Below are 18,749 nucleotides of genomic sequence, written 5' to 3' on the forward strand. Positions count from 1 at the left end.
TTCACAGCCTGATTGCCAGAAACACAGATTCTCTGACCCAAGAGCCAAAAATCCACTCTGACACTGCTGATGTGCATTGTTTTTGCATATAGCTGGGGAGGTGGGGCAGATGGGATGTCCTGATACTTAGAAGATGTCAACATACACAAATATGTGGTTCATATTATCAGTTTATACTATGAAGTAGAACTACACAGTGGTTTTATAGAGCATCACAGATTATTTTAGAGAGGAAATTTAGGACTCTGTTCCTATGGCCTTTTTCTTAGCATACAGTCTGTAAGGTGGTTGTTTTGGGGTTGTTTTTCTTGATTCAGTTTGATTTCACTGTCATCTGATGATTTTACAGGCTTGCTTCACTAAAGGTGGTGTTTTATTAATACTGAGTTTGCTGGCTACATGGAAATATCTCAAAATCCAATTTTGTGTTGTTTGTGAAAACATATTAGTTGTAAATATGATAGTTATTTACAACTAAATGATGCTTAAGCAGTATCTGGAGAGAAGGTGTCAGCAGGATGTGTGCCTGACAGAAAAAATTTGTCTCTCCATGTGCGTATCAGAGGGTGTGGACTTTGCTGAGTGTGTTCCCATGTGTAATTTAGTATTCAAACTAATTCAAAAAAATCTAAAAATTTCAAATAATTTGAAATCCTTCATGCTTGTGGGAAGATGTCTTTCATAACTGGCAAATTCTACACTGTTTGCAAGGAAATTGAAGGATCTGTTGCAAACCAAATCTGTAACAAGACATAAACAAGGTAGGTTGGGGTTTTTTTCTTTCACCATTTAGCATTTTCATCATTCCTCCATCTTTTCCATTGCCATCTTTCACATTCTCCACATCCATTTGCTCTTCCATTACTTCTCTGATGCTCCATAGTCACAAGGGTTTCAGTCTCAGATCTCTGCAGTTCTGCCATCTAATTTATGCATATTTCTTGATAAACTATACTGTGGCGAGAGAAATCACCTCTCCTGATATGTACACCACCAGACTAAAAGCTGGGACTGTAAATAAAACATGAACATTTACATCTTTGTGTCTTTGAGCTTTGCTATCATAATTTGCCTTTTCTTCTTTTGGTTGCATAAATATCTTGTCAGCAAAAGCAATGGGAATCATATTGAATGAGCCATTCAGGCTTCAGGTATCCAACATCTTTTAATTAATCACCACTGGCAGAGGACTAGTGTGAATATCCTACCTACCTTCCCAATAACATTGGATTCCTGCCAATATCCTCATTTGTAACCATATTCCTTCCAGCAGTGTTTTAATGATTTAGCTTTTAAATGGAAAAAGTTCTCTTTAAAAGCGCTGTTCAGGTGGAGGAGTAGCTTTTAAATATTGAGTTCTGTGGTGATAGGCACCAAAGAATCCCATCCATGTTGTGAGGAAGTCATATTATAAGGTGTCTCTTAGGGTTCATTCTACAGAAATGCTTAGGAAAAAATTACATTCTCAGAAAATAACTCAAGCTTTCAATTTCTTTGTTTTATTCAAAAGGAACATGTCAAAGGATTCTTAATTTTAAGAAGTATTTCAGGAGTAGATTATTCAAAGGTAAAACATATTTTTAAGAAATTGAAGCTTTAACAAAGTAAAAGAATTAAGGAAGGATGGTGACATTACTTTGGACTATTTTTGTTTAAACAATAGGCACATTCAAAATTTTTTTTTAAGAGGGAATGAGTCTTACTCATGAGTTCTTGGGTTATTTGTATAGAAATATTCATACCTGTGAATGGTATTCCCATTTTGTTCCAAGAAGTCCTTAATTGCTGATAGCAATTTTTGAGGCTGGTGAATTTGTCTGCATTAGACCTTCCACATCCCTAACAGTGCCTTGGCCAAGCTAGTGTCAGCAACACTGAGCTACTTGTCTAAATTTCCCTGGTGTAGACAAAGCCTTAGAGCCCTAACTTACATTATTGTGTAGAAAAATGTCAGTTAATTGCCTTCCTTGTCATTCTGAATTCCAAATAGCTTGTGTCAGAAGTGAGAGATTGTTGTTTCTGCCTTTACAGCATAAAAATTATGGTTTCTTGACTAAAAACAAATATGATTACAAAAGAGACACTGTTCTTTGGGGAAAAAAACCCACCTTTTTTCTTTTTGCTTAGGTCAATGTAATAGATTAAAATAATGATGGCATGTTTGAGTGTACTGCTGAGAGTCTTTAACCATCCAGAGGGTCAGAAACTGTTCTGACCCTCTGGGGATCCATTACCTAGATTTATCAAAAGAAGTGTACAGATAGTGGCATTTCATGGAGCATAACTTTTGAAATGGTCACTAGCAGGTCTCTAAAGCTGTTGCCATCTTGTGCATGACCAGCTGCAAACATACAGGATTATTGAACTTCTCCAAAACTGAACTGTTGCAGATTTGCTCAGTTCTCCCCAAAGTTTCTTTTGAAGCATGGGATTCAAGCTGAGAACAATGCAATTAGAAGAGAATCATTTAAACAACTGGAATATTAAAAACACTGGTACTTGTACCAGTCCTTCTTTCAGATACAACAATACTTTATATTTGTACATGAGGAAAAGTTTGTGATTAGGCAAGCTCGAGAAAGGTTGTTAAAATTCAGCCTTCCTAAGATATTGAATAGTTTATCTGAGTGGATAATAAGTATTTAATCCTTGCAATAAGTCTTCCATGAATTCTCTTATTCTGCTCACTTACTGACCTTTACAAGCTGAATATTTCCTCTTTGTCTCTGCCCTCATCTTTCTAAGAACAATTTCTCTACTGTGGTAAAGTACTAGAGAGCTGTAATAGGGCATTGAAATTGGCCATAAAATTGGTGGTAAATAATGGGAGTAAATGGGAATTTTCATGGCACTTGTTCAAATCACTCTACTGCAAAAAGTCAGACACTGCCATGAGGTGTCTTTTACTGTCAGTCCTCAGAGCTTAGCTGAGATAATTCAGAATATTATATTATCTTTCCCTTAGAAAGAAACCTCAGAACACACACAGTGACACACCAAGAGACCCCATTATCCAGCAATTAAGTGAAAATGAGCAGAATAGTGATGAAAACTGTTTGTGTTAATGAAAATGTTTGTACATATAAGACTTAATGGAGCCTATATTTTCAAATTCTTATAATATTGCTGATGCTTTAATTGTGTTTATAATCCTCTTTATGATAGAAACAAAGAGGACACAGCAGTAGTCTGTGGGCAAATGAAGCTAAAGAGCAATTTTGAATAGACATTGACAAAAGGAGGAAAGTTCTCCAGCTGAAACCCATGGCAATGTAGTGGGAAGCCTGGCTGCACTGGTGGTCGCTGAGAATAGTTGAAGGCCAGGAAGGGTGCTCAGTTTAACTGGTGCAGAGGGCCTGTGGAATGTCAAAATATATTTTATCCAGCATCCCTCCAAACTGGCTACCTGCAGGTATTTCTAAATAAATTTCTACAGAAAAATGTTATTTTTTTGTAGTATCTCCACAGTGAATTTTGCCCCACAGAATGCCTGTGGTTTGCAGCTGAAGGGAGAGAAAGAAGGGGGCTGGAATATAGCTTGCCCAAAACTCCCTTGTATTCATCATATCAGAGAAATTTGCTGGTGCTTTTTTCCAAGACATTTTAGTGACTGACAGGAAATCTCATCTCTCCTGGAGTCCATGAGCAGTCTCTGTCTGCAGTAGTGAGGTGGTGGAGCACTCAGACGAAGCCACATCATTCTCATTTTAACAGTCCATTGACTACTGAACAGAGAAGAAATCTTCCTAATTATTCTGCAGGCAGGATAGTAAATATTTCAGTAAAGTATTTACAGCTAAACAAAACTAGAAGAGGTTTATCTGTTTCACTTGACTTTCCTCAGTTTTGATTTACTAATGGTCTAGGTTATGATTTGCAAATTAGGCTAGTGTTCATCTTCATCAGAGGAATACAGTATGAACCAGTCAGTGCATTCATTGATCACTGTGAAATGCAAAAGTTAAAACCCTCTTTTAGGAAGACATGATGGCAAGCTCTGACTTGTTTGATGAGCACAAACTGTAGGTAGCTGTCTTTATGGACTGATGAACGTGCTAATTATCCCTCTGGGTTTGCTTGAAATCTTTGCAAAGTTTCATGCTTCCTTCCATCACCCCTTGGAAGTGCGTGATGTGTGTCTGTGTTTGTGATTTTTGCTATTCTCATAGATTTTGATTTCCTTTTACATATCCTTTTTATATATCACTCTTTTAAGCTGGTTCTTTTTATTTAGACATGGTGTTGAATATAAGAAGTTTTCAAGCCAAGATAAATGAAAGCCTCTTTCATATCTCGACCTAGATAAAGTTTATCAATAAGTCTACATGTGGGTGAAAAAGCTATGTGCTTGTACAGCTTTACATACATGTTTCAATTCAGGCCAGTATTCCTTGTGCCTTTAGGAGGGGGTCTTGCTGTCTCTCCTCTCTGACTTTGTGTCTGGTATCTTTTTCCAAGTTTCAAGATGAGGAACTGTCCTGGTTTAACCCCAGCCTGCAGCCAAGACACACGCAGCCACTCAGTCACTACCCCACCAGTGGATTGGGGAGACAATCAGAATAATAAAAAGTAGAAAGCTCATGCGTTCAGATAAAGACAGCTTAATAGGGAAGGCAGAAGCTGCACACACAAGCAAAGCAAAACAAGGAATTAATTCATCACTTCCCATGGGCTGGCAGATGTTCAGCCATCCTCAGGAGAGCAGGGCTCCATCAGGTGTAACAGCTACTTGGGAAGACAAACACCATCACCCCAAATGTTTCCCCCTACCTCCTTCTTCCCCCACTTTATGTACTGAGCATGATGTCCCATGGTCTGGAATATCCCTTTGGTCAGCTGGGATCATTTATCCAGCTGTGTTTCCTCCCAGTTTCCCATGCACCCCAGCCCCTCACCAGCTTGGCAGAACAAAAAGCAAAAAAAGCCTTGGCTCTGTGTAAACCCTGCTCAGCAGTAAAAAAAATTCTCTGTGTTATCAAATGTGTTTTCATCACAAATCCAAAACACAGCCTCATACCAGCCACTGTGAAGAAAATTAATTCTACCCCAGTCAAAACCAGGAACTAAGAGTATTGAGGAACCGATGAATTTGTATTTCCTAATCTGAATGAATATAGAAACTCTGAACATCTCTGTCTTCCTTCCTGTACTTCCTGTACATGTATGTGTACAGCTAAAGACAAGAATGATCAAATCAGCCAGTCACACACATCTTTTTGGAACTGAGGACTGTCGTGGCATGTGTCCTAGTCCTAGGAATGTTTTAGTGCTCCTCAGTTGTTACAGAAGGATCCAGAGCATTGATGTGGCTTACTGCATTTGTCTGCTGCTGCTGCTGCTGCTGGGGATATTTTTCTTCCAGTTTAAATGACTCAACAGATCATTCTTAGAAAAAAGGAGCATAGTTTAAATGTCGTATTCAAATTTTTCATTCTGCATTCAGGGTAACATCGATATTCCTTTTACATTTAACGATGCCCTTACTGAGTGAATGGAGGCTGCACAACAAAATAGATGATTCCTGCTTTTGCTGTTGAAATTGTTTGAACCTGACCCTGTGTCTCCTGACTGTTTAGCAGCAGCCTTCTTGATTAAGATTTATTTCATTTTATTTTAGCTCATGTTCAGGGGACCATTATTTTCTTTACTGCATGAGAAAATATTTGGATTTTCTTTTCCTATTCAATCTTGATCTTTTCTATTAGAGCTGAGTATATATAGAAATATGTTATGGTTTAGTAGCAATAGAGATGTCCATGTTGGGAGAGATATTTGTTACCTTCTGGAGTTTATAGTATTTTGTTTGGTGTATTGATTATTGGCTGCTGGTCAGTTTGTTCAAGGTCATAGAAGGGAAACAAACCTGAGTTAAAAATACCCTCAGAAAAGATGGCTTGCAGCTTTTTTTAAAATTTGGTGCAAGCAAGTAAGTAAACAAATGGTTTAAATTATTTGAACATAATTTGTCTTTAAAAATGGTAGAAGTATCCTTGACTGAATGGAAATCATAAGTGCTACAGTAACAGTCACATCTGTGGAGCTTCCTGTGTTTCTTTGCTGTGTGTTTTCCTTCTGCAAAAGGGTCATTATGCATTTTGCCTTCTCTGTAGGTTGCAGTATGCAATCAGAGCAGAGATGTGCAGATTTGAGCAGCAGTTAATAAAAACATTCTTTGTGCTCTTCACTCTTGTCTTTTATTATTTTACATTCTTTCTAGTGGTGAAGAACACTCCTGCCTTCTCCCTGGCACTGTAAAATTTTCCACAGAATTATTTTGTTAGAAGATACTAAACAAAATTTGGCACTTCATTATGATGATGATGGATTTAAACTAGCTTCTGTTATTTAGTTAAGTGGTGACAAGTTTATCACTTGAAGGCTTGGCTTTCTCCTCCAGAGCAATTCTCTTGGTGCCTTTCCTTTTTGATTCCTTCTCTCCTGAGAGCCCCACGCAGGTGACCAGAGTATTCTTGTTGTTTTAGATGTGATTTTTACAGCCTGTTTAAGTCTGCTCCTTGCTTCTCCCCATCTCCTGAGAACAGTCCAGGCAGACGTGAGGAATAGGCTGGACTTTGCTATCTTGGGGCCAGAAGAAACTCAAGATGTTGTCATTCCTGGGTCAAGAAGATATGTTTGCATATCCATTTCTTATGGCCTTGAAAAATCCTCAGGCTTCCTGAGGATTTCTTGGCTGCCTCTGCCTATTTAGTTAGTGTTTAATTATTTTTAGCATTTTTCTAAGTTCTATCTTCTTTTTAGCAGTTTAAGCCTATTTCTTCTGGTCACACCTAGTCAACACAGAGACAATAAATTTACTTCCTCTGGAAAACAGCCTTCTTTGTACCTTTCTGCAACAGCCCCCTCTGTCTTCTGTTCTTTAGGCCAGTCTTTCTTCATGTCTTTTCACAGTTGTTAAATTCTTGCTCACTCTGTTTGTTTGCTCCAGACCCTCTTGAGGTGTGGTGTCGAGCCCACAGTCAGTATTCCATCTAGGGACTTTCTGAGTGGACATCACAAGGAGAGGATTGTTCTAAGGTGTCTTGTCAGCTGCATTCTTGGGTTTGTACCTCAGTGTGACATCCTGGCTTTGGCAGTTTTTGCTACAGACAGCATCCAGTGATTCAAGTTGATCTATTGATCTGTAACAATGGCAGGATCCTTTTCTGCAGAGATCTGTCTAGTCATTGGCCCTCTGGTGTTTTGAATGGATTTGGCATCTTGCTTTCCTGGAGGAACTGTGATCCCTTGCTGTCTCATGGCTAAATGTGCATCCTTCAAGTGGCCACAACGCTGGCATCTCCATGGCTCTGTGACTGACTGATAAAAGGAGATGCACATTTCCAAACCATTCCTGTCACCTTTCTCTCTGCACAGCTTCTGGCACATGGGCAGTGAGGGTGGAATATGTCCTGAGGCCTTGGGCATTGCTGGTTTCTTTCTGAGGAATGCCTTGCTCCTCCATCACCTCACAATCACAATACAGGAAAATACTCAGGAAGTAACACATGACAATGACTGAAAATCTAAAGGGAGAAAACCATCTTTTCATTATGTAGGGGCCCTGTAAGTTCCCCAACTGGCCTGTCCTTGGCTGGGAACTAGAGATGTTGTGTTGCTGCTGTTCCTACTGACAAAATTAGCAACAGACTTTGTGGTGTGAAACATTTTACAAAACCAAGGGTTGTTTCTCTTTGGAAACACTGGTGCCTGATAAAGTAATAAAGATAGTTAAAAGGTAAAAGAAAAAATGATAAATATTTCCCTTCCAAAAGAATGTTTTCTCAAATTGCTTAAGAATCATTGGTGTGAAATGATTTGTCCTATTTGGAGAGAATTTTAGACATGCTAATTGATCTAAGTATAATTTTTTCCTTTAAAAAATGCAGAGGCAAAAAAAAAGGTTTTATAGGAGTAAAGAAATACAGCATAGTTTTCCTTCTTTCCATTTAATAGGGGCTTGCAATTTCCCTTAATCCATTTTGGTTGTTGATTGTAGGTATAAAGTTTGCAGTGGGCTTATGATAAATCTGCCAAAAGCTGAACAATACAGACAATAAACTCCTTTTCTTTACAGTCTGTTTTTTACTGGGCTTGTCTTGAAAGCTTCTCTTCCAACCCTTCTATTTCTCTTTATGTCAAACTGAGCTGAAAAACATATTTATACCCAGTCAACCAGAGTTACTGAAAAATAATTAGGATTGTTCCAAACAGAAAATATATCAGATTAAAGTTCCTTTGGGAAAATGCCTCACTGCCTGTGCTGAGTAAACACACCAAAATTATTAACTCGTGGATCTTGTTTCCCTGTTCTTTCTGTATTTTGAAGACCAGAGAACCAGGTGCAGCTACCCACCTTATTGTTTCTTTCTGAAGCAATATTTATATTCTCATCATGGATGTATTAAGGTGATGGCTGAAATGGGTCCACAGTACACAATGCTACACTGTGCTGGCCCCTCTGACTTGGAGAATTGCTGTCCTAGGGGGATTTCTAAACTTTCACTCCAGCATTTCTAGATTTCAGCTCTGGCCACTGGATAAGGAAATATGTCTTGTGCAATGAAGCTGAAGAGAAATTAAATCTTTCTGAAATTAGGGTTATTTTATTTCTGTGGTAGTACTTAGGCAGAAAGAATTCTTCAGGGTACCTTGAACTCTTCAGTGCAGCATGGCTCGGATGTCAGTGCTTGCAAAGAAAATCTGTCACGTTAGGGGATGCTCACCTCCTGCCTGAAGCATTCCCAGTTGTTTTGTGATGAGTTATCTTGCAGAGTGGTGTGGGATTTTAATACAATAATTTGTACATTAGTGGGAATATGTCATGCTAGGGCTAAACCATCCTGGCCAGAAGAGGAGCCACAAATCCCAGTGCATTGAAATTCAGTAAACTTTGAAATTATGTAAACATAATATATTGAATTAGCTCAGATAGCTAGATCATTTTAAGAAGGCTTATTTTCTTCTCAGTGTTGACATCAAATCCAAGTACAACCTTGAAGGATATGCTGTAGCATTGTAAAAAATTATGTAAAACTAGACTGTGAACAATTAAGGGGTTTTTGGGGGGTGGAGAGAGGCAATCAGGTTTGGCAGGCTGGCAGTCAAGGCTGGAGTATGCAGAGTCTCTCAACCACGAGCTTCCAAAGGCTTTTGTAGAGTTCTGTCTCTCTCCAGGAGACCTGTGCAGGGTTCCATTTCTCTTTGAGCATGCATCAAGATTAGATGTCATTGAATGTTGCTGGCTTTGTAAGATTACTGGATTAGTAGTGATTTAGGTTGTTTCACCATACATCTTATTTCCTGATCAATGTGACATGAGTCTTAAACAATTTTGGCATTCACTGGTTTTTCACAATTTATACAACTATGAATTTCATTAATGATGTTCAGCATATTCCCCATGGCTTCTGGAACAACAGCCAGAAATGCCTACTCTGGAAAAACATTTTTGGTTTGAAATTGGCAATAATGCCTTTTTTCAAGAAAAAAAATTATCATCTCACTTTTGAATTGAGAGCTGCCACATACTTTAAGTGGAGAGGGAGAAACCATGTAATTCATCTTCTGTATGGGGGAAGTAAAAGCAAGCTGTGATGCTCTTCAAAGCAAAATATGTTTTTACTTGTGAAGAGCTGTAATTTGCCTTATGTAATTTTCTTCATTTTGTTCTTTGTTTTTGTCTGTTAGCGTAAGGATCCATAAATTACTCGAACCCTCTGATCTTTCCCCTTGCTCCCTGTCTAGGGAGTTAAGCATTAGAGCCAACTGGTTGCCTAGGAAAGGTGGCTCTTTTTTCAGCAAGGAAATCATCAGGACTGTACTGAAAGTGACAGAAAGAACTAAGTGTTCTTCATGGGCATTATCTATTAAAAAAAAAAACAAAAAACCCTCAGTGTGTGTGTTCTTAGAATAGGGCTGATTGTTCTGGCCTCCTACCACCAGGAAATACTTCCTACCCTACCTGTGGATTTTCTGCTCTTTCTGCTGCTGAGAGTTCTTTCAGGTGGATCTGCTTGACTTTGTGTGTGCAAGCCCATTTATAACAGGAGAGGGAAAGCTAATCCCAACTGAATTTCAGTCACCTTTGCCTTCTGAAATATATAGAATTTCCCTTGAAGTTTTTACAGAGTCTGCAGTCGGCACAAAACAGACCTACTGGCTCCTTTGATATTTTTAAGCCTCTGCTTCATCAATTGTGCAGGCTTTTGGTTTATTTCCAAGTTCAGTCCAACGTTCTGGTTTTGATGTAGAGACCCTGATGTTATTTTTGATCTTTTATCTTGCTTTAACTTTGTTTCCTTGTGTTTGTTCCTAGTCATAAATTTGGTTAGGACAGAAATTATTATTTCAGGGCAAAGGTTGCAGTAAGCACAAAAGGGGATTTTTAGATTCTGAGGCACTAGGATGGTCTGACAGATCAGGAGCTTCATTTCAGGAAATACTACAGTATCTTTTCTAAAGCCAAGTAACTGAAATTGAAGTGATTTCAGACATGTTAATGCTAAAAGATGTTTTGGAGTGAAGGTTTCTGTTCTATGGAATAGGAGGAAGAAGAGAGAAGTAGAGAGACTTTGTGTGGATTGTCAGCAGAGCAAATCTTTCAGCTCTTGAACAGCAGGCAAAGAGGAAATCACATTATCCAGGGTGGTTCAGTCAGTTGCTAGTCAACTGATAAAAATTTCACAGAAAAGTTTGTATTTTTGCAAAAGTAGTGTGAGAAGAATGAAAAAATGTGCCTCTCTTTGTTCAAGGAGTTATTTCCAGATTGCTTTTATACTTTATATATATATTGTTATATATATATACACATATATGGGGGAACCTGTACTTAAAGCTAATTTCAAAGTTCTGTCTGAGTAACTCTTTCATTTTGCTGAGGTAGATTGAAAGTGCTGGAGTTTATTCTGTATATAAATGCAATCAAGGTAAATCAGTATTTTTAAATAGAAGCAGATTCTGACTACTAAATGAAAGTCATGCTTTCCTTCTTCTCTCTAAGTGTTTTATTTGGCACTTTTCAGTGTACTGAGTAGCCTTTGTTTCCATGAAAGAGAAGACTGCATGTGGTGGTCTTACATAACCCAGCCTCTGATACCCAATTTTTAATTGAGTTGCCAGCTAAATCTATGCTTTCAAGGGTTATTAAGGTCTATAAGGATGACAGGAAGGCTGCACAGTTCCAAGATAATAAAGTCATATAGTCCTGTTGATGATGAACATATGAACAACCTCCTTTCAGAGGCAATACATCTTTTGTTGATATTATTTTTTTACTTAAAAATAGAAAGTTAAATTGAATTAATGCAGTTTCTTCTCTAAGTTCCCGTATATGCACATAGAAACAGAGCACCTGCACTTGGCAATTCCTTTGATTTTGCTCTCTCTTCAGTTCTGTGTATTCTTTTCTCTCTTATTCCTGCCCCTCAGAGCTCAGAAATGTTTGTACCAAGGTATTATTCCTGGGCAGGAGTTCCAAGGGTATGATACTGCTATTGTTAATGCCGTGCTAGAAAAGAAATGCCAAGCAGGGAAAGAAGCACAGTAAGGACTTGATTGAACTCCCATAGGGCTTCCATTGAAGATTCTCATTATCTTGTACAGACTTTTGTTCATCTTGTGCTGTGTTGTAGCCCTAGTGACTGCAGGGTAGAAAGTCAGCTGCTTCTCTTCAGTGCTTAGCGTGTAGAATCAAAAATGTGACAGTAATGCATTTGCTATTCAGAAAAAAAAAAAGTAAAAAGAAAACCTTCACCAATTTAAAGTTTTTATGAGCTAAATAATAAGAATTCATGAAAACAAGAACAAGAGCACTACTTTCCAGTCAGAGAAATTGAGGGAAAATCACTAAATGGGTTTTATGCTAAAGAATGAAACAGTCTTGAAACCGCAATTTGTCGTACACACACACTCGTTAGCATGTATGAAGCAGTGATTCCACCGATTCTCCATCCTCATGGAGATGCACAGAGCTCAGAAAATCTTCAGTAATTTGGACACTTTACGTGTATCTTAGAGGAAGTTCTGTCTCTCTCACTGATGAAAGCACCGCCTGAAGCTGCAGCCCGGCGGGATGGCACTATTGGTATGCTCTGTGGCTGGCGAGGGAGCGGCTCTCCCTGCGGACTCGTGGGTGCGGGTGCGCTAATGATGCCCGGGCGTTCAGGATCCCTGGCCGGGCCGCGGTAATTGGGGCGCCCCGGGAGCGACCCCGCTCCAAGGCTGGGCCGGCGGCGCCCCCTGCCGGCCGCGCCGCGGGAGCCGCCGGGAAGGGCCCCGGGAATGACACCGGGAATGACCCCGGGATTGGCCCCGGGAATGACACCGGGAATGGTCCCGGGAATGACCCCGGGATTGGCCCCGGGAATGACACCTGGAAGGGCACCGGGAGCCGGGACTCGCCGCGCAGCGCCTGCCCAGAGCTCCGGGGTGGCAACCTGGCATCCCTGAGATGTGGTTCAAAGATCTCGGAAATGATTGTCAGTCTTCCCGGCCACTTCCAGTGCACTTTGGGTCAGGCCCACAAAAGCTTGAGACCTCATGGAATTTAGGACTTTGTCTAAGTACATAAAACCCTGGTTTTTCCAAGGATTTTAAACATTTTGGTTTGGGTCAGTTGCCATATAAAGGCAAAAAAAAGTATATAAATATCTATATTATAGATAGTGTATATACATTTTGCATATAATATAAATATAGGCTATACTGTATAAATAGTATACATTTATATGTATATATATTTAATATAAATAAAGGCTATACAAATGTATACAAAGCATATATACATTATAAATACTAGATTGGCAAAGCTGCAGTAAAATATTGTCTGTTTGGTCAGATTTCATGCAATTATGTGCAGTTCTATTTTTTGAGAACTCCCAGAAATATATCAATAAAACCACCTCTTCTGTTTTCATTTTTGTGAAATGTGTAGTGTTCTTGTAGTCATGTTCCAGTCACAGTTTTGAGTATGCAGAATATTGTTGCTTAAATGGGTGCAGTAGTCCTCCTTATTAATCAAGAGTAAGTTATTTTTATGTAGTTTATTTAGAATTATGTTTTTAATACTTTTTTTCTTTCTTTCAAAATTTAGGTGGAGAACAGACCAAAGTATTATGGAAGAGAGTAAGTGCTTTCCTCTTTTAGGTGTCTTTTGGTATATTTTATTTTACCTTTAACTGAGAGCCAAATACAGGGAAAGCCTAATAGTGTTACAGTCCATTGCTGCTGGTCACAATCCTTGGGTTATGCTGTTGTGTGAGCCTGCATGATTATTTTACTTCTCTCAGGAGAGTTTTGAGCAAAAAATGTTTTCTAGGGTATTCCTTCCTTTTATTTTAGTAGTTGTTTAAACTGCTAGTGGTTCTGCACTGGCCTGGGAAAGGGAGAAGAAGCTTATCCCTCTCACTACCTTTTTGTGCATGTTCCTATGCTTTCACCACCCTACTGAGTTGTGGAAGTATGTGTATGCTGCTGCTTGTGTAACTGCTGTTCTGCCTGATAAAGTTGCAAGGACTAAAATGCCCAAAGAAGAGCAGTATTTTACTTTGAAAAAAATACCAAACCACCAGAGTATAATTCCTTTGGGCTCAGCAGTCTTTTTGCCAATAAATAACTAGGAAGGGGCTGTGTTGTGCATTAGCACAGAGATCTAGGCAGGTGAAGGGGAAAGGCACAGCCACTGCAGCAGACACCAGCCTTGGCATTTGGCCTTTACTGGAGTAATATGCTGAGACCCCAGCCCTCATCACAAGCTGAATTACTTAGATCCCATGTTCTACGTTTTTATTCCATTCCAGACACACCATATATGTTTAATGATCCTTTCCTACCACTAGAAACCTCAAGAACCAGTAGCTTTGTCCCTAATTACCGAAGTTTCATTTTTTAAATATTACCTTTGCCAGTGAGGAATTCAGATCTAGCCACTAGAGTACAACAGAGCTGAAGAGAGCAGCTAGTTGAGTTACACATCACTCTTCCTGCAGCAGGACTTGTAAAACCATTGCTGCAGTCTCTCATCCAGGAACGTGCCTGGGTTTGTGGGTCAGCAGGGCTGGCAGGAACTGTAAGATGTCAGCTTGGTTAACCTGTTCAGGCAAGACCACCCTAGTTATTATCATTCAGAAAGGAGATTTCAGAAGTACTGAGGTAGTCCTATAAAAGCAGCTGACTCAGTACTCAGAAGTACTTGGAAAGAGAAAGAGCAATTTCTAGGGAAAGAAACTGAAAAAGCCATCATTACATGACTGTATAAACCTGTGATGGGGCTGCATTTCAGGCAGTGCTCATATTTCTGGTCCCTCTCTACCCTTTACTCCTCCATCCTTGTCTGAAAGGTTATGGGAGAAGAGAAAGGTGCTGCTAGGGACAGCAGTTGTGGAGTGAAGGGATTCAGCTCCTGCCACGGGAGGTCACCTCCGTGGTGCCCAAGAAGGGGACATGCACAGTACCTTTTTCAAGTTCATTGCCAGAGGCAGCTGCAGAGGCCAAAAGCACCAAGATCTGAAAGGGTTTACAAGTGAGATTCTCGAGTACATGAAGGGTAAGGTCACAAGTGATCAGACACGATTGTGTCTAAAACAGTGATGGATAGACAGGGATGAGAAGTGAAAGAAATATGTCACTGCTTCCTGCACCCTTTCTGTAAGCATTTCTTGTCAGCTGCTGTCTGAAGCAGGCATTAGTTCAGGGGATATTGTACCACATACAAGCTCTTTTCATGCTCTTATAAAAATGTACTAAAAATACCTAAAATAAAGCCCAGATTACCCAGTGCTTACCACTCGTGGTTAAAGGAATTTCACAGGTGCCCCAAGCATCACATCCAAGTGTTTTCTTAAATTGATCACAGATATTTTGTCCTAATATCTAACCTAATGTCTGCTGTATTTTGTGGGTAATACCTAATGCTTATTATTTTTTACTAAAATTATGAATTGCCCTGAGTTTACTGGTTAAAATCATGTTTCAGTTATGTCATTTAGAGGATGTTTGTCCCCCACCTGTACAGAGAGAAAAGATTAATCAATTCACATTACCTTTTACGTAAAGTCACACTGGAAAGGTCATCTAAACCTAATATTTTCAACATGTATTAGTTGTGAAAAGACAACGTAAGGAGAACAGAACAATTACATTTGCATCCAATGTGTTTTTCTTCTCTTTCACTGCCAAGCCAGAGGCAGTGTTAGGAATGTGCCACTTCATATGTATTGTCAGAAAAGAGAAAATGCTGAAGGCCAGTACATTTTAGTGCCTTTTTTTAGACAGCAGCAAAAAATAGAAACTTCCAAAACCTCTGAAGAGACCCTCAGAGACTTATCAGCTAGCAAAGTGTGCGTAGGAGTTAAGACTCAAACTGCTGTCAAGACTGAATTTGTACTTATGGAGAGATCACTGCTAAATATTGGTTTTCATAAGGTTAATTGTGCATCCTAGGCCCTCTTTTTTTCTTAAAATAGCAATGACAAAAGAATCAGAGAAGTCCTGCTTTTTTCCAGCACTGAATGAGGAGCTCCTTGACATGAGGAAAACAATGTTTTTCTCAAGACTTCTCTGTACCTTCTTCTACTTTAATATATGCAGAATGGAATTTTGAATAATTGTTTCCATTTTTGTCTCTGTTTTCCTTACAAATTTGAGGAAGCAATATAATATTAAAATGAAGCAAATTGATTATCAGAAGACCTATGATTTTAATTATACTTAAATATTTATGTATATAAATACCTACCTTTAAATAACTACGTATTAAAATGCAATAATTCAAATTTTTTTAAATGCCTTTTTGCCTAGTTTTCAATTCTGTTGTAAGGCCACTAGAAAGGAAACAAGGAGGAGGGGCATAGACTGGTAAAAAAGAAAAATTGTGAAAAGAGGGTATTTACAGAAAATAATCTTTGGGTGCAGCTGAGTTTATCCTGACTGAAAGTGCATTTCCAGTGTAATTTTTGTGTCTGTGCTGAATCTGTCCAGGCCTGGTGACCACCCTGCTCCTTGGATGCTACCCTGATGGCTTAGACCACGGTGCTCGAGAGTGCTGAAGTTTTCAAATGTTTTCTGGGGTGGAGAAGGGTGTTTTTCTGGTTGCATTATTCAGTAAGTGGCTGAAATATCTCCCCTCAGGTTTCACGGGATCATTTCTCGGGAGCAAGCAGATGAAATACTTGCTGGTGTAGAAGGAGCGTATATCCTTAGAGAAAGCCAGCGGCAACCCGGCTGCTACACCCTTGCTCTCAGGTAAATGCTGCCTTAATAGAGGCTTATGGTTCCAGTGTAAGTGTGCTTAATGGGGGGGATTATGTTGGTCCCTTTTTCAGTGGAGTTTGTCTCCACCACTACCCAATACACCGTGTGACACCAGAGTGCTTTTACACCCTCTTCTCAGCAGTTTGACCATCACCGTACTGCAGCAACTCAGTCTCTCCTTCAGCACCTGGCTAGGAAGTCCTTTTTCAAAAGCAGTGCCCATTTTTAGATTTATTTCTTTTTTACCCAGAGGTAATTTTTGTCAAGATGGATCTTCTCCTTCAAGACTCTGTAAAAGATGTGAGTGAATACAGAATAGGAATGCATCCCAGTAGAGGACACAGCCAAATTGTCCTTGGAGCTCAGTGCTTTGTACAAACATCAACAGCTATCTGTGATAATAACCCCAAATAAAGCTGGAAAATCATGACATCCAGAAGCTGAAAACTGGCAGTTTTCTTCCCCAGTAGGAGCTCAAGTTTTTTTGTAGGAATGCATTGTGAATCATGGGATGCTGCTGCTCAAAGAAGTATGAGTCTGCTTTTTAGCTGAAGGAAAAATGCAGGGGGAGCCCCAGCTCCAAACTCACTGCCCCTCACAGGTGCCTTTCCTGGCTTAGCTGTGCCATTCAAAACCTTTAAGCCCACTCAGGTCTTAAAGACACTGTGTATTAGCAAGAGAAGCAAGAGAACAAGATATTCTGTTGGGTTTTGATGAAACGAACTCCTTGGCATTATTTTGCAATTTTTATAGCATTATTACTCCTGTGAGATATACACAAACTACAAGTCTGCATTTTTACCCTTCTGCTAGTAAGACACGAAGAAAAATCCTTTGAGGAGTTAGCCCAAGTAGCTGTGATACAGTGCTGAAATCATGCTTAGAATTTGTATTGATGTGCAGATGGTAAAGCTGGAAAAGCTGGTGAGTCATGCCAACTAAAAAGTGGTGTAAATTAAAACCAATTTGTGTCAGCTGAAAAAGAACAAACATAGTTTTTTAGGGTTTTGGAGGAGATTTCAAAATGAAGAATAAAAAAATAATAAAGGATAAGAATTATGGCAAAATGCCTATTGTTTTGATGAAACAACATGTTTTCTAACTCCATCTGGATAATTATTTGTAGAATCAAAAACTGAATTTAATTATAAATTGGGATTTTATATGAAAAATCTGGGTGAAAAATAAAAGGCTTAAACCATGTGATTTGAAGTCCTAACAAAATTTGCAGACATGCAGTTTTGATGCAAAGTAAGGAACATTTAACACAAGAGTGTATCTTTGAATGTTTTAATCAATGATGGGATTCCAACCTCAGTGTCACAAACTGAATTTGCTACTACAGCACCTGGATTATTAAAACACTTAAAAAATCCCAATAGGTTACACCTGCTGTAAGAAGGGCTAGAGTTTTCCCACATAACTTTGGATATTTAATTGGACCCTGAATTAGGAGCTTGGTCTCCTTGGCTTCCTGACAGAGCCTGATTCAGACCCTTAAGATTTTGATTACTTGGTAGGTGTCCATCTCTTTGTTGACTGTAAATATACCCATATGTGGTTAAGCACCTGCTTTCTGCATCTCAATGATGATGCACCTCTTCATGATAGAAGAGCCTTCAGCACAGTCTGAATTCTCTCTTTCCTCTCTCCCTCTGTTTTTTTCTGGTGTTTGCAGATTTGGTAATCAGACCTTAAACTACAGGTTGTTCTACGATGGGAAGCACTTTGTTGGGGAGAAGAGATTTGAATCAATCCATGATCTGGTTACAGATGGCTTGATAACATTGTACATAGAAACAAAGGCTTCTGAGTATATTTCCAAAATGACAACAAACCCCATATATGAGCACATTGGATATGCCACTTTGCTTAGAGAAAAAGTGTCCCGGAGGCTGAGCAGAACAAAAAATGAATCAAGAAAAGCAAGTGTAACAAGTGAAGAAAATACTCCAGTTGAAAAGGTAAGTATTCAGTTTAAAATTTTCGTAATTAATACCAGTCTTTCTATCAAACCTGAGAAGAAAATGTTTTGTCAGAGGACCTGTTTCTACTTTCCTGTACTTTAATAAGTATTGCTATCCCAATGCAAAGTTAATATGACCTTGGGTCCCAACTAATATTTGACTGGAGCTTATGATAAAAACTTTCTGATAAGTACCAAATGTAAATATTTTCACCATGTAAATATATGGGTATATACCATTTACCTTAGGAGCTGCATCTCAATTGGTCACAGGTTATATCTGTCCATGTACATACTCAAGCATTTTCCACAGCAGGGTTATGAATCTGTTCCCACCGACCCTTCACCACAGCTCAAGTTTGTATCTCTCTGTACGTGGTTCAAAGCTCCTCTTCTCTGACAAGCCTTTGGTGGATGGGTCTCAAATTGGATACTGTGTGTTTTCTTTCTTTCTCACGGATCTGAAATTGGGATGTTGTCTGTTGGCCTCCGTTTCTTCTTGCTCTTCTCATTTGAAGTGGGCTTTGCTTGATCT

At 39.1% G+C, this 18,749-nt stretch overlaps 1 protein-coding gene across 1 annotated transcript in view; it reads left to right on the forward strand.

The window, feature by feature from the left end:
* CHN2 (chimerin 2) overlaps nt 1–18,749 on the forward strand; it is a 158,532-nt gene that overhangs the window by 75,767 nt on the left and 64,016 nt on the right. The window contains exons 4-6 of the mRNA XM_009086081.4: nt 13,091–13,122; nt 16,126–16,239; nt 17,927–18,212. Coding sequence (XP_009084329.1) covers nt 13,091–13,122; nt 16,126–16,239; nt 17,927–18,212 — 432 coding nt within the window. The remainder of the gene's footprint in view (nt 1–13,090; nt 13,123–16,125; nt 16,240–17,926; nt 18,213–18,749) is intronic.

This window comes from Serinus canaria, chromosome 2 (genome assembly GCF_022539315.1).
Source record: "Serinus canaria isolate serCan28SL12 chromosome 2, serCan2020, whole genome shotgun sequence".
NCBI classification, from domain to species: domain Eukaryota; kingdom Metazoa; phylum Chordata; class Aves; order Passeriformes; family Fringillidae; genus Serinus; species Serinus canaria.